The sequence below is a fragment of the Stigmatopora argus genome, chromosome 5 (genome assembly GCF_051989625.1).
Source record: "Stigmatopora argus isolate UIUO_Sarg chromosome 5, RoL_Sarg_1.0, whole genome shotgun sequence".
Taxonomy (NCBI): domain Eukaryota; kingdom Metazoa; phylum Chordata; class Actinopteri; order Syngnathiformes; family Syngnathidae; genus Stigmatopora; species Stigmatopora argus.
In genome coordinates this window covers 10859540-10873852 of record NC_135391.1, presented here as the reverse complement: position 1 = coordinate 10873852, position 14313 = coordinate 10859540, and the positions used below count along the sequence as shown (strand labels likewise).

At 39.7% G+C, this 14313-nt stretch overlaps 3 protein-coding genes across 7 annotated transcripts in view; 2 read left to right on the top strand and 1 right to left on the bottom strand.

Moving 5' to 3' along the window:
- The first annotated feature begins 2525 nt into the window (after positions 1 to 2525).
- LOC144074061 (G-protein coupled receptor-associated protein LMBRD2B-like) lies at positions 2526 to 8280 on the top strand. The gene is made up of 17 exons (XM_077600180.1): positions 2526 to 2698; positions 3135 to 3361; positions 3422 to 3507; positions 3929 to 4027; positions 4126 to 4293; positions 4502 to 4712; positions 4799 to 4873; positions 4941 to 5045; positions 5187 to 5370; positions 6111 to 6292; positions 6521 to 6654; positions 6731 to 6836; positions 7292 to 7389; positions 7479 to 7582; positions 7682 to 7728; positions 7939 to 8041; positions 8119 to 8280. The coding sequence occupies exons 2-17, from the start codon at positions 3188 to 3190 to the stop codon at positions 8193 to 8195; spliced, it is 1953 nt and encodes a 650-aa protein (XP_077456306.1). The 5' UTR covers positions 2526 to 2698; positions 3135 to 3187; the 3' UTR covers positions 8196 to 8280.
- Positions 8281 to 8884: 604 nt separating this feature from the next.
- On the top strand, positions 8885 to 12673 carry golm1 (golgi membrane protein 1). 5 transcript variants are annotated; one of them, XM_077600176.1, is made up of 11 exons: positions 8886 to 9081; positions 9598 to 9730; positions 10183 to 10362; positions 10435 to 10489; positions 10906 to 11008; positions 11129 to 11213; positions 11289 to 11415; positions 11527 to 11676; positions 11889 to 12044; positions 12149 to 12241; positions 12463 to 12673. In XM_077600176.1, exons 2-10 carry the CDS (start codon positions 9605 to 9607, stop codon positions 12238 to 12240), a joined length of 1074 nt encoding a protein of 357 aa, XP_077456302.1. In that variant the 5' UTR covers positions 8886 to 9081; positions 9598 to 9604; the 3' UTR covers position 12241; positions 12463 to 12673. The 5 variants fall into 5 exon arrangements, with proteins under 5 accessions (XP_077456305.1, XP_077456302.1, XP_077456304.1 ...); XM_077600178.1 differs by having other exon boundaries at positions 12460 to 12673; XM_077600177.1 differs by having other exon boundaries at positions 12403 to 12673.
- Positions 12674 to 13161: 488 nt separating this feature from the next.
- The window catches only part of naa35 (N-alpha-acetyltransferase 35, NatC auxiliary subunit), a 7179-nt gene continuing 6027 nt past the window's right edge, over positions 13162 to 14313 (bottom strand). The window contains exons 21-23 of the mRNA XM_077600174.1: positions 13929 to 14051; positions 13424 to 13504; positions 13162 to 13357 (exon numbers count right to left, since the gene is read on the bottom strand). Of these exons, the coding sequence (XP_077456300.1) occupies positions 13298 to 13357; positions 13424 to 13504; positions 13929 to 14051 (264 nt within the window). The 3' untranslated portion in view covers positions 13162 to 13297. The remainder of the gene's footprint in view (positions 13358 to 13423; positions 13505 to 13928; positions 14052 to 14313) is intronic.

Here is a 14313-nt window from a genome sequence, read left to right as displayed (position 1 = left end):
TGAGTTGCAACAGCAATTTCACTTGCTCTCGTGCACAAAAACAGACACGTGAACACTTACCAAATCTCACATTGTGGGGAGGCCAACTCTGCTATTTCCGAGAAGAACTAACTAACAAACAACAGATTTCCATTTTGTTCACTTTATATATGATGCCTCAATTTTCCATTCTGACCTATAAGTATCGCATCATCTCTGCACACAAAATATTTATGGCTATCTCGATCATCCACTCAGTAGGTATATTCTAAGATAAACAGACACCATGAACCGATGATATGTGTTTAAATTCTCAAATGATCCTCTATGAAGGTAGTTTTCAACCCACAAAACAAAACATCCTATAGTATAGCCTAAATGGATTTAACAGGAGGGCCTCCATGATCCATGACCCTTGTCCTAGTGATTCTCACTGAATTTGTGACATACGCACAGTGTAAAAGCAAAAACAGTCTTTTGTTTTCCGCAAGCATAAAGACAGATTGGTTAGGAAGAAAACAAGAGCACAGTGCCATAAAGTGCAGCAAAAGAAAAGTGCAACAAAGAATTAGGTAAATCTTTCTCCTTTGTCTTCATGGGTGTTTACTTTTGCGGGGGTGCTTTTGTGTGGCTGTCTGAGCAACAACCCCACAAGTGCAGACTTGCTAATCATACTCCCAGGCTTTCCTATTGGTACTGCATTGATGTCCATATGAATTGTTATGTTTTTGGCTTTTTAGAGTCATCTGGAAAATTTTACTGATTTAACTAAAGAAATAAGCTTGCCACCCCTTGAATCTTCTGTGCCGTACTGATAACCAAACACAGTTTGCAAAACACTACCAAAGCCACGTTGGTCCCCAGGGGCTGATGTATCCAGAACAGGTTATAGGATCCATGGCCCTGCAGTGGCCCCCCCAGGGATGCTACAGAACTGGGGCCGCATTGTTTCATCATCATTGTGCGCAAGGGTTTCCCATGGATCGAGTGTTCTGATCCACGAGGGAGAAAGAATGGAAGAGAGTCTCAGCGCGCTCATTTCTGTTGTTCATTGGCTTAGATGGTCACACGCTGTTTGTCAATGAGGCCACCACAGATGCCACTCTTTTTAGATGTGTTACTAACTGCAACAGCAGCCACCACTAAGGTCTCACCGATGAATTAAAGCATGGAGTTTCAATGTTTGTCTCGTGTAGGGTATAATCGTTTTGTACGTGGAGTTTACTCTGAATAACAACAAAAAGAAAAGTACTAAATATCAAGACACGTGCAAGCGAAAACACAAGTTTGTTGAATTGGCTGTATTTCATGACAGCAATATGCAGAGGTCAAGACTTAAACCACAATTAGTGAACCACAACTCTGGCATGTGATCCCTACGGTGAATCTGCAATGAAACTAAAACGATCTTAAAATGGCTTTTAGATTGAAATCAGTGGCATCTAGTGGTGAGTCTGCTGTGTAATGCAAAAAAAATCTAAGAAAAAAACTGTATGGCTTAAAATACCTTGTCTGTTATTATTATTATTATAAAACAAAAATACATCATAATGGGAATACTACAGCAATCCTACATCATATTAAGATTTGTGGTTAAAAGGTTTCACATTTTTGACTATGTATCAACAGGAAAATGATTACAATACATATAAATGTTTAGTTATGTTTTTTTAAATTTATTTTCTGTAACAAAAATGTGACAATTTGTTTGACCACATTTACTGGTTGGAGTGGTTAGGATAATCCCTGAGAGGGTTGGAGCAAACATGTAGGCTGACAGATGGCTTCACTAATAAGTATTTGCAAAGGATCCTAGTCTTTCAGGAGTCACAGACCAAGACTTTCCCAACAAGATGGACAGTTTTCTGGAGGTAGAGACCCAATATTTCAACATTTTTGGACCAGGGACGATGGGTGGCTCTGGGAGAGGATGGTCCACTTGTCTGACTTTGCTCGAGCACATGTGCCTGGACCTGCTGGGACAAATGGACTTTCTGCTGGAACACAGGGATGTGTGCTTTAGTTTGACGGGCCCATTTTATTCCGACGACCTGTTTGTGTGGATGTTCCATCACGTGTGATCAGAAAATGTGGATTGAATCCTAATCTGTTTTTAGATGATATTGAGAACTTATTGTCAATTGGTATTTCTCTGATGTTTGCAATAAGTGTGGGATTGAATGACAAATTATGTACTAAAGCCAAATGATAATAATGAAGCCATCAAAGCATTTGGGTAAATTGTTTTATTTTTGGGCACTAACAAAACAGCTTAGTTTTAAAGTATGTATAACATGAAGATCTGAAATAAATGCTTACCAGGGGAAATGTACTGCATAATAGGAATATTGATAGGGGAAAACATAGTAATATGGACCAGAAATACAAAATAAATAATAGCATTCTGCACAATAGAAAAAATGCTGTATAAAAACTTGTTGTGTCTAAAAATAATAAAACAAAAAAATAAAACATAAAAATAACTTAAAGGGCGTCAAATGAGCGTTTTTTTAGCCTGCCGGAAAAAGAAGGAGGAGTTCCAGTTTTGCAACTACAACACCCACAATTCCGTGCGGGGCCAAACGACAAGCGTGTCAATATTTACATACTATACTGCTATTTTTAAAATCCTTACGCAATCTAATGTCAAAGGTTGGGACTTTGTATGTAGATTCCACGTCAGAAGAACATAGGGTCATCGTCCTCACGCGAGAAAAAGGTAATGTGAACAATTTCGAAGCAATAAATGGAGTTCAAAAAGGCTTAATCACAGCCAACCAACGTTTTAGGTGTAAAATCCCAGGTTAGAAAATAAATGTACATATTACATATTGTATATTAGTTTATCTTAACTTTTGCACCAGTCACAATGCTCGGGTGTAAATGTCAATTGTGGCGATTGCCCTTAATAATAACAACTCGTAACATATGCTAGCAAGCAATTTTTTAAATGTTTCCAGTCATTACAGCATTGTTTAATTTGTTCCGTAATTCAAATTATCCGTTTGGATTCTTGTCAGTCACAAAAAATCTTCTCTAAAATCACCAAATTTACCTTGCCTGCTGCAAAAACATCAAGCAAAAAATGACCTTGATGCTAACATGTTGAACGTTTTTGACACCTATCTGAGAAACTATTTCACTTCATAAAACAGCTGGACCATCGTGATGTCCTGATGCCGGCCTCCGTTTGCGTCTACTGGACACGATGAGTGCCGTGTCTCTAGGTCTGGTGCTCGTCGCCGTGTTCTTCCTTGCGCTCGCCCTCCTCCATCGCTATGGTGACCTGGGGATGCAGGAGCGTATGGTCCTGCTAGGGACTCTGGCATCCTGGTACCTCTGCTTCCTCATCGTGTTTGTCCTGCCGCTGGACGTCAGCACAGTATGTACACTCATTGTGGGGAGGGGTTTTATAAAGTTTTTAAATGCGCTATTCTTTCAGACCATTTATAAGCAGTGTCTGCAAGATAATGCACAACATCACTCCAATCAGACAGAAAACAGCTCCATTCTTTATCCAACTGAAAGGTAGGTAAGCATAGTGTTAGGTTTCCCTGGCAACAAAAACTCCACAATGAATTAATTGTACCATAATGTCTGGACTATAAAGTGACCTGCTCAGATTCACACAAACTTTATGAAAAAAAATCCATGCACTATATTTTTCAGACTGTAAGTGTCAGTTGAAAAAAGAAAAAACAACAACCAAAAAACTATGCAGGGGCACAAAAAGATTTGGTAATATTCAGAGTGCCCAAACTTTGCAGGCCTTTGTCTACTTAAATGGGGGACAGGTGGGGATATACTGCATGAAAATATTACATAATTGACAAAACAACCTCACAAATGTAAGGCGGATGCCATTAACCATTAAAAAACGTTTCAACTCTAAATTACGGCTGTTAGACATGAGCAGTGTGATTACAATGGTATTGGTCTGTGTTAACAGTGCAGTAGGTGTTTGTGAAGAGCCATGGAGTTACATACCAGATGGCATTCTGCCTGTCTTCTGGAGAGTTGTGTACTGGACCTCTCAGTTTCTCACATGGTAAGTCCCCCTTCATAAGTACTATATAAGGGCTACCTTCATTAATAAATTCAAATGATTGTGCCTTACCCTCTCTTTGTGTGTGTGTGTGAGTTTAGGTTATTGCTGCCCTTTATGCAGTCGTATGCGCGATCAGGAGCGTTCTCCCGCATAAGAAAGTTGAAAACGGCCCTTGTTGAGAACGCCATTTACTATGGCTCCTACCTGCTCATATTCATCTTTCTGCTCATTTACGTTGCTGCCCACCCACAGTGGCGGCTCACGTGGTCAGTTCTCATTGATGCTATCCGACGGGTGTTTATTTAATGTGTTTATTAATGTCTTCCCTTGCTCTATGGATGAAACTGCACAGATGGCGTATTCATTAATATGCCTGATTCGGGTGCAGGATAATACTGGATCAAAATAAAATAACACAAAACATAAAATAAAACAGAAATATAGTTTAAAAACATCTTTGTGCCCTGTGCTCAGGACTGAGTTCCAGACCATTGGCATCACAGCTGCCAACATGTGGGGCCTCTTCCTCCTGGTGTTGTTGCTGGGCTATGGCCTAGTGGAAATCCCACGTTCCTATTGGCTGTTGTCTTGCCATCGCCACTTGCTTGCCAAGACCTATTTCAAGGTGGCAAAGTTGGCCGGCGAAAAGGCGGCTGCTGTGGAGAAATTGGCTGATGTTATGGAGGTGAGGGCATTTATGTTTTGCAGCATTTATTATTAAAAAACATTAAATGACATGATAATGATGATGTCTTTTTATGTCATTACCAGGAGGTCTCGGTCATCAACATATCAGTCAAGTACAACCACTCTCTCAGGAAGTGCGTGGACACCATTTTGACAAAGGTGATGTATTCAAAACATATATATTCCCCCTTTTTTATCTTATTATACTAACATCTCCTCACTTCAGTGTCCCATAGAATACCAGGAGGAGATGGGCAGAGATGTGGAAAACTACTGTGACGATCAGCACGTCCTTCCAACTAAAAGCGGCCTCGCTCAGCTTCATAAAAAAGTACACTAAAGTGTAATGCAATACACACAATAAAAATCAAAATGAACACAAATTGCAGAGAAAATTATACAAACATAAATGGAGTTTGGGAAATATTGTAGTGGCGTGCACTCTACAGTGACTATGTTATGTGTTTTTCAGGTGATATCCGCTATGCTTCGTTGCCGTCAGACCCGGGTTCAGTGGTCCATGTTGTTGGAACGAGTTTTCCATCTTGAAGACGTGGCAAAGAACCGCAGTAGCCCCACAGGTTACTTTGTGCGCAGCTTTGCCTCGACAGAGCAAGGCGGCTACATCCGGAGGTTTCTTTACACGCCGAAAGTAGGTGAGTGTTGTAAATATCCCAATTTGTTAGGCTATTTTGAGTCATCTGTAAAATTGCACTGCTTTTATTGTTGACTTATTTTCCATTTTAGGCCCTTTAGGATGTTTTGATATTATTTTTTTCATTTTAATATCGGAATATTATTTTCTAAATATTTTTCTGAACTTAATGTAGTTTTTCAAGTATCCCCTCACACCGGGGTGTCTTAAAGGGCCGCTGTGGGTACAGATTTTTGTTTCAACCAATCCAGCACAGACACTTTGACCAATGGGGTTTCTGCTGAAACAAGATGCACCTGACTGCAAACTACTGATCGCATTTCTAAGATACCAGATTTGTGGAAAGGTTTCTTCTTTAGGGGTTGGAACGAAAGCCCGCACCCCCTGTACCCCTTTGAGGAATAGTTTGCCCACCCCTGCCTGCCCTAACAGTTCCTTCTAAGTCAGCAAAGCACAACATGATGGCAAAAGACAGACAGCCCCTGCCAGGAAACTAGAAGTGGCCATTCCATCTAGCCTATTTTTTTTAGTAAATCCCGAGTACAAATGCTTTTGTTTTTCATTGTTGCACAAGAAAGCTGCGGCTTTTATTATTTCAAGGAAGAGAGTAAGATTCTAGCAGCTGTGACAATGGTTTTACTCCAAGATACACAATGAGAACTGGTTTCTATAATACATTTAGAGTTATATAGATTTTTTATTTGTATTTTTTGAAAAGTTTTTTTCATTTTGCACTTCCAGAGTGGTACTGGGAGTGTGTATTCCATCCGAAGTTCTACAAGCTGCTGGCACTGCTGCTGTCATTCCTCTCTGTGGCCGTAGTCTGGTCTGAGTGCACCTTATTCAGCACGCATCCGGTCCTTTCCGTCTTTGCCATTATTGTCCGCACAACTCAACAGCAACGCTACTACATCTGTACTGAGGTGGGTAAAAATTTGTTCAACCTTCATGAAGAACAACCCGGGTTTAATTTGTGCCCGTTCCAGCAGCAGTTACTGGCCTTGTTCTTTTTGTTGCATCTGATAGCTGATCTCAGGACTCATTTCAGAAAAGACACTGTGTAGTTTTTGCTACAGCTGTCAGCATGTCATTTGGAACTCGCAAATGTCTCCCTGAAATCAATTACCGTGATACTACCTGCTTTCCACCAGGTTGTGTGCTTCATCACTGTTCTATTCCTCTGCCTGTGCGTCTATTTCACGGTGTTCCAAATCCGTGTGTTTAACTACTACTACCTGGTGCCGCATCACCAGACAGATGCCTACAGCTTGCAGTTTAGCGGCATGTATGCTCATCATTCATTGTCACATTATTAGGTATGTCTGCATGCATTTATAATGTGTCATGTGTCTTTTTTCAAGGTTATTTTGTCGATTGACTCCTCCCCTGTGCCTCAACTTCCTGGGTCTCATCCACATGGATCCCGCTCTGTCTCCTCCGGACCAAATACACACTTCCTACACTTCTGTGGGTTGACTTTTTGCAATATTGCAGTGAAATCAAGTACAGTGGTACCTTACATTAGGATTTCAATTTTTCTCAAATTGTTTCTTGAAATGAACTAAAATCCAATTACTAATTTGTTTCAACGCTCCAAAAACATAAATGCTGTTATGCATTTTCTTTTCTTTAAAAAAAGTCTAAAGGGTATTTCACTTTATAAAACCTAAAGGAATTAAATGTCAAAATACCTCACCCAAAAGGGGTACTTTGACTGCCAGGTAAATAACTTTAGGTAACATAATTTGCATGTTGTGTAGTTTTTTTGCTGCCATCTAGTGACAGAATTGAGAGTTCCACTTCAGAAAGATGTTTAAAACATTTAAAACTGGCAATTTGAGGCTCTTGTAAAGTACCGTTGTATGTACAGATGATGAATTGCTCATTTTTAGATTTAAAATCTGACAAATTGTCCCTTCTAGATCATGGGTTCCATGCATCTGCTGCCTGTCATATCCAATGGCTTTTACATCTACTACCCCGTTTTGGTATTACTGCTTTGCTTTGCCACGCTTTACAAGTAAGCTATAAAATACTCTAGTTGTCATGAGTTTAAATTGCCTGTGTGACAGTAAATTAAAAGACATTTACATAAATGTGTGTTTTTAGCTTGGGTTCTCGCTGTTTGAACCTGCTGGGTATTCATCAATATGTCGCCGATGACGAAGTGAGTGCCGACCTAGTGGAAGAGGGCCAGGAGCTCATCAGGAGAGGTCACTTACACTTTGGCTACAAATATGAATACCTAATTATGTGTACTTCTTATTTGTACATACTTTTTTATTAAAGCAGTATTTATCTTTTTTTTGCAGAAAGAAGAAAACGACAGAAAAGTCAGAATACTGCAAATTCAAAATGGGTTAGTATTTTTAACTTTCACTAAAACCGATCCTTCATCACAAGGACAATGGAATCGCTGAAGTGGAATGATGTCATAAAAGCAAAAACGATATATATATACTATATATATATATATATATATATATATATATATATATATATATATATATATATATATATATATATATATATATATATATATATATGCGGTAATGTTTTTTATCGTCAGGAGTGGAGAGAGCGATATGGAGGAGTTTACGAAGAGTCGAGGGAGCGCAAAACGGGTTATACTGAAATCAAAGATGACCAGGAAACACAATGCAAGAAAAACAGTGGGGACTCTTAAAACAATTAAATTAAGTTGGTATTTTTACTAGCAATTTGCTATAGTATTGTTATTTCCTTGCAGTCATCTCCTTTGCCTGGCAAGAGTCGGATGAGCAGCAGAGGAGTTTACTGCACAGCCGTGACAACGATGGATCATGACTGCAAGAACTGTGTGTTCTTTTATTGTTAATTTAATATCTGACCTAATTTCTCTGGTATTTTTTTTCCCAAGATGAGCCATCCGTTTACACCAACGCGCTGAAAATTGTAACCACCTATTAATAAAAATGAAAAACCCACCCACTGTGGTCACAATAATATCACAGCAAAAATGACTGAGGATAAAAAACCAAAATGACATTACTGCTCTCTGTGGTGGTGAATCTTGCAAATCCTCACATTGTGGGTATGAGTATTTTGTGAAAAGATCTAGTTAAACAAAATATATCAATTATTTGGGTGTATTTTTTTGCTGGTCAGTCTTCTGGATGTCAACTTGTGCTGCCTTCACGATTATCGTAAAAAAGAACGTGCTCTGATTTCAAGTCAATGTGTTCTTTCTCCTACCCCTGGGGTAATTTAGGTCATTTTTAGTAAAAGGATGACTAACATTTAGTCTTTGTTAAATGTTTGCAAAATGCGCTGCCATCAATTTCCAGATTAACACGTTTCTCAAAAAGTAATTACTGTTAGTAAGGTTGTGTAATTACACGAATGGTTTGTAAAATAGCCACGTCCCATTTCGTAATACGCAGTTTAACGTGGTTGCTTTGTTAGGAGATTTATACAAAGTTAATCTGTGATCTTTTAGTTGAAGGTTTTACATTTTTTTATCGACAGCACTGGAACGCATCACCTGCGGTTCCGTCATCAGGGACGGTATAAACACAAGTACGCTACGCTTCGTGTTTGGCCATTACGTAGATCCAAATATAATGCATCTTTGCTGTCTTTCCGGACGACATCTCTGCACTCTTGGATAAGATTCGACCCTGCCAAATCATTTTGGCGACACATTCTAGCTGCTTTTTTTCCACTTCACCGGGTAAGACGATGCTAACGTTTTAGCACCCCATCGTGTCAAAAGAATAGGGACGACAGAAGAAAGAAAATCAATTAAGGGAATTGCAATCTGATTTAATGATAGATTGGACTGACAATAACATTTTAGGGCTTTATTGTATAATTTCGTGAAAACTCATTATTTTCCGTTGAAGTCCACTCTATTGGCTTTTATATTTCTAAAACACTAATCGTCCGATTTGTGACGTAGGATATTGTATAGCGTATATTCAAGAGTAATCTCCTGTCATTAGAGCCTTTAACAGAAAAGTCCATTTGGTTTGAACTGGAATGTCTGGCAGTGAATGATCACTGTTCAAACGGATTGGACGTTTTGTCAACACACTTTGGAAATCACTGTATATATAGCATTTGTGTGAGGTGTCTGGTGGGGACCAAGTTTGGTCATCAGTGATAATGACTCAATTCTTCAAGTGTCATTGTGGCAGGTAAATCAAGTTTTGTGAGTTTCTTAAATATGTCTGGTGTGTGATTGTAGACAAGTGATGGGTGGTCTGGTCAACGGGTGGCGAGGAAGATCTCCGCCTTTAATGATAGGCGCCCTTGTCGCGTGCATCCTCCTCCTGGGCTTCAACTACTGGGTGTCCAGCTCGTGTAACCTTGAGCTCCAGGTATTTATTGCTCCTCCAAGGCACGTATGCTTGTTTGAGGCTAATTTCCTGTCAGCCGTTTTTGATAACAACCAAGTTTTCTTCTTCAGCAATAGCGAAAATCGCCTTAGCAACAGACAATAAATTTAAACTATCACTGTCAATGGCAGCTAAGGAGTTAAAGCAAAATTGCACAAGAAGGGAGCATGGACAACCATGCACACTTACACTCAAACATAGGGGCAATTTAGAGTGTCCAATTAGCCTACCATGCATGTTTTTGGAATGTGGGAGGAAACCGGAGTACCCGGAGGAAACCCACGGAGGCCCGGGGAGAACATGTAAACTCCACAGGGGGTGGATGTGACCTGGATTTTAACCCAGGACCCCAGAACTGTGAGGCCGGCGTGCTAACCACTCGCCCACTGCGAAAATCTTTTAATCCAAATGCATCCCGTGTTGCTTGACCACAGACGAAACTGTATGAAATGGAGGCCCAAGTTCATCGTGGAGTGGTGGAGCGTGGGGCAGCAGAGGTGGAGAAATACGAGTTGCAGGTGGAGATCAATAAGCAGAAGGATCAGACTGCTCGCATTGAGAGTCTCTATAAGAAACAGATGGAGGAAGTCCAGAACACCTGTAGTCAGGAGAAGGTGCGACACATATCTAATAAGAATTTCATCACCTTGATAATTCAACTCATTTGTGTTAATTGTGTTTTACAGGCAACACTGGAACAGAATGTCTCCGCTGCCACCAAAACCATACAGGAACTCAAGGGTAGCGCTGCATTGTGTGGAATTGCGCATGGCTTATATAAGATATAGATCAATGTTCCTCTGAATAATTCCGTGTTTTGTGTGAATGTTTGCTGGCATTTAATAGAAAATATCTAACTTTGGCTTGTGTGCATTTAGATTTGTGTTTATTTGTATTGTGGCTTGAGTGTAAAATACAGAGGCATGAATTTCTTGCTCAATTGCATTAAGAAGCATGTAAAATCTCATGGTGTTTGTAGGCTGCTGAATTATGGGTAGCTTCCCCCACTCACAAGATTATTAAGTTCCTTAGTGTGTCATCCACTTTGTCTTAATATCTTTTTCTTAGCAGCAAGTGCTGATGCAACTTTTGTGCTATTATTATTGGTGATTTAATGTATCCATTTTGTGAAATTAATGCCATTTTTGTGTGGGCAGACCAACTAAATGAGAAGAACAATGGCCCGGTAAAGCTGGAGAAGGAGCTACAGGCTTGCCAGAGCAATGTCAAGACCCTCAATGACAAACTCACATATGACATGTAAGAAACTCTTAAATACAAGGCCTACAGTGCGAGTCCACTGTGGCGCCAGTTTTCTCGCAACTGATCACAATAGCCACCCAACATTAGCTTAACATGTATTTATTTCCGTGTCTGTAGGACACAGTGTAACTCACAGCTCCTGTCCCAGAAGGAGTTGTGTGATGAGCGTGTGACTGCAGCCAAACTGGAAGCCCAAAAGAAGGTTACCAAGCTCTTTCTCTCCACCCAGATAACCAATGTCTCCTAAACCAGTTTTTGACTATTATAACGTGGACAGGAGAACAAGGCGGAGAACAACGGCATACAAGTAGTCGGCACGTTGGCAAACGCGTCCCTCAAGGCGTTGACCAACTTGAGCCACTTTTCCAACCGTACCTCACCCAGCAACATCATGAACAAACAAGGTAAAGCACATATGCACACATATTTAAGCTATAGTCATTTTAAAATAAATCAGAGGTATCAAACACACACTTTTTGAACAAATGCAAAAAGGAATTATTGCTCCTCCTAAGGGGGTGCAGGAAACTTGAAGAGCAATCGCCAGTCCGACGTGACAAAAGACAGCACGAAAAAGCTCGAGGTGGCTGCGGCTGCACACGACAGCAAGTCCTCTTTGACAAATAACCCGACGCAACTGGAGAGGATGGCCGCCGATACACAAGGTGAGAATACTGGGTGTATTTCAGGTCCCTAAGAAGCCTGGGTGTAAATGTTCATTTTTCGGTGCCATTGTCGACATCATACACCCAATCCATTTTGACTGGGAGCGTTCTGATGTTGCTCACAGTAGTCCTCAGCATGCACAGGAAGGTTGTGTGTATGCCCAGACATGAAAAATTAGAGGAAACATTGCACATTTGGTTGTTTTTCAAAGCGGCAGGACCACAGGCAGGTCAGGTGCCGACTGACAAAGGGATGGCCGACACTATCGCCGTGCAAGGGAAGCTCAATGAAGAAGATAATTACGACCAGCAGATGTTTGAAGGGCGAGGACTTGAACTGGACAAACAGCAAGGGGATATCACCATCGGTATGGCTGCGCATTTGTGTGTGTGTGTGTTAAAGATGTCACGTGTGAATTTGTCTACGTGGAAGTGAATGCTTGGGTGTGTTTATTTTTCTTTGCCCTCTCAGACAAGGTGATGGATCTGGCCGACTACAATGGCGATGACGAAAATGAAGGAGAGTTCGAGGCGGACAAGCAGGCTCAACTGGCTCAAAAATAAGGTGAACACATAGGATATAAATATTTCACAATATGACTGAAATACTGATTTGAATATGTCAGATCCTGCTCATTGTTTAGTGTGAAAGGAGAATGTTGTCCAAGAAAAAAAGCACACGTTGGACACACTGAATTAAAAACATTTTGACTGTCTGTTGAACAGCCAAGGAGAGGCAAAACGTGTCCAACAGCACAAGCTTGATAGTTTTTTTTGAACCAGTAGGATGGGCCTGCTGAGTCGGTCACAAAATGTCCACTGAATGAAGGACGAGCCATATTATGTGTCCTGATCAAAGGACAGAGCCATTGAAGGATGAACTCAATCTACTTTGCACCAGCGGATCACTTTGATTTGAGATGTGTGGTTTTTATGTGTAAATGTTTTGACCTGCTGAACAAATAAGTCTCATTCAATAAAAGTGTTCTTGATAAGAGGACTTTTAAAAAAAAAACTTTCTACACGCATTGCTCTTTTGGTTACTTGTTATTTTTTTGAGGGCATAAAAGAATATTATTACATATATATCACATTTGACATAAACCCAGTCTACTATATTAGGAAATAATTATCACTTTATGATATTTAAGACTATAACATGGAATGGTAAGGAAAGTTTAGATCTACTTGATTCAAATGTTTTAAATTTCAAGAATATATTTTGGGGGTAAATTAAAGACTATTGAGATTCACCAAGTAGTTTAACATGGAAAAACAAAAGTGTTTTTAATAAATATTGAATAAAACTACAAATGACCATAAGTTAGTGAACATTTTTTTTCATATAATGCAGTATTTGTCTCATTTACTAGAAAGGTTTTTCTAAAAACGTAGGTTTATTTTACAAAACTCAATCATTTAAGGTTACCTATAGTCATAAATTGTCAGCTCAATAATTTGGATATTATACATGAAATTGCCCACTTTAACTTTACCACTTTTATTACAAGTTTTAAAACATTGGCCACAAACACACCATTTACAGGTGCAACCCACACATTCATGAACACAGCTGAGACAGGGAGGAGCAGGAGCACAAATGCTGATTTCATGTTTTGCGTCACATGATCTTGACCACGGGAAAGTACTTGTGAGCTGTGAAGTCAAACTCCGGTAACACCTAGTGATGAAAAAAACAATTAAATTAAAGGGAGGCCGGAGAAAGAACGATGAAAGCCATTCATACCATGGTCTCCTTCTTATGTCCTCCAGCCAGGAGTTTGGTTACCACAAAGTTGGGCTTGGCCACTCTCAGGATTCCATTCACCTGTTGTCACACAATGTAGTATAAACATTCAAATGATGCTTAGAAGAGCACTAGCTCTATTAAAAGAGTCCATAGTTTACTGTATTTTAATATAGCCGACAATTTTTCAGATTGAACTAAGTACAAAATAGGTGTCACATGAATCGAAATGCAAAACACTGGTTAAACGAACGTTCATTGGCTGCCATCTTCCCAGTTCAAATGGATTGGATGTCTTCGACTGATTAACATTTAAATTCAGAGCGGAAAGATAAAAAGTGCCATACACTTAGAAACCTATCACCGTTACTGGAAAAGATAATTGCAGCCTCTTGAATCAAATCTTTTCCGAATTAGGCAAATCAGCAAATATTCAAATTGTTTTCTAAACAACTGAACAACTGAGCTCCCAGTGTGGCAGCATAAAGAAAGTCATTTGAAATACCTCAGAATCGGGACTAGGCATGTTTTCCAGGATAAACTTGGCCTGCTGGAAGTGTTTGCTGGCTGCCAGGTAGAGGTCGGCAGAGCCTGGAGCAGGATTGTACTTCTTCAAGTCAGACATTTCCTGTGGAGCAGAGATCATCGATTTAAAAAGGGGCACTACAGGAAGAATATTGAAAAAGAAAACAATTCAATGCAGCTAGATATCTCAACACTACAGTAGTATATGGTACATTGTAATAATTTTTTTTGCCCTTAGGCCAATTTAAAAAAAAAAAGGTTTGTTTGTATCATATAAGAACAAAAAGTACTATACTAGTTTATTGCAGGGGTATGCATCCATGTGGTAACCAATATAAATCCTTAAAAATGCTCAGTACCCATGG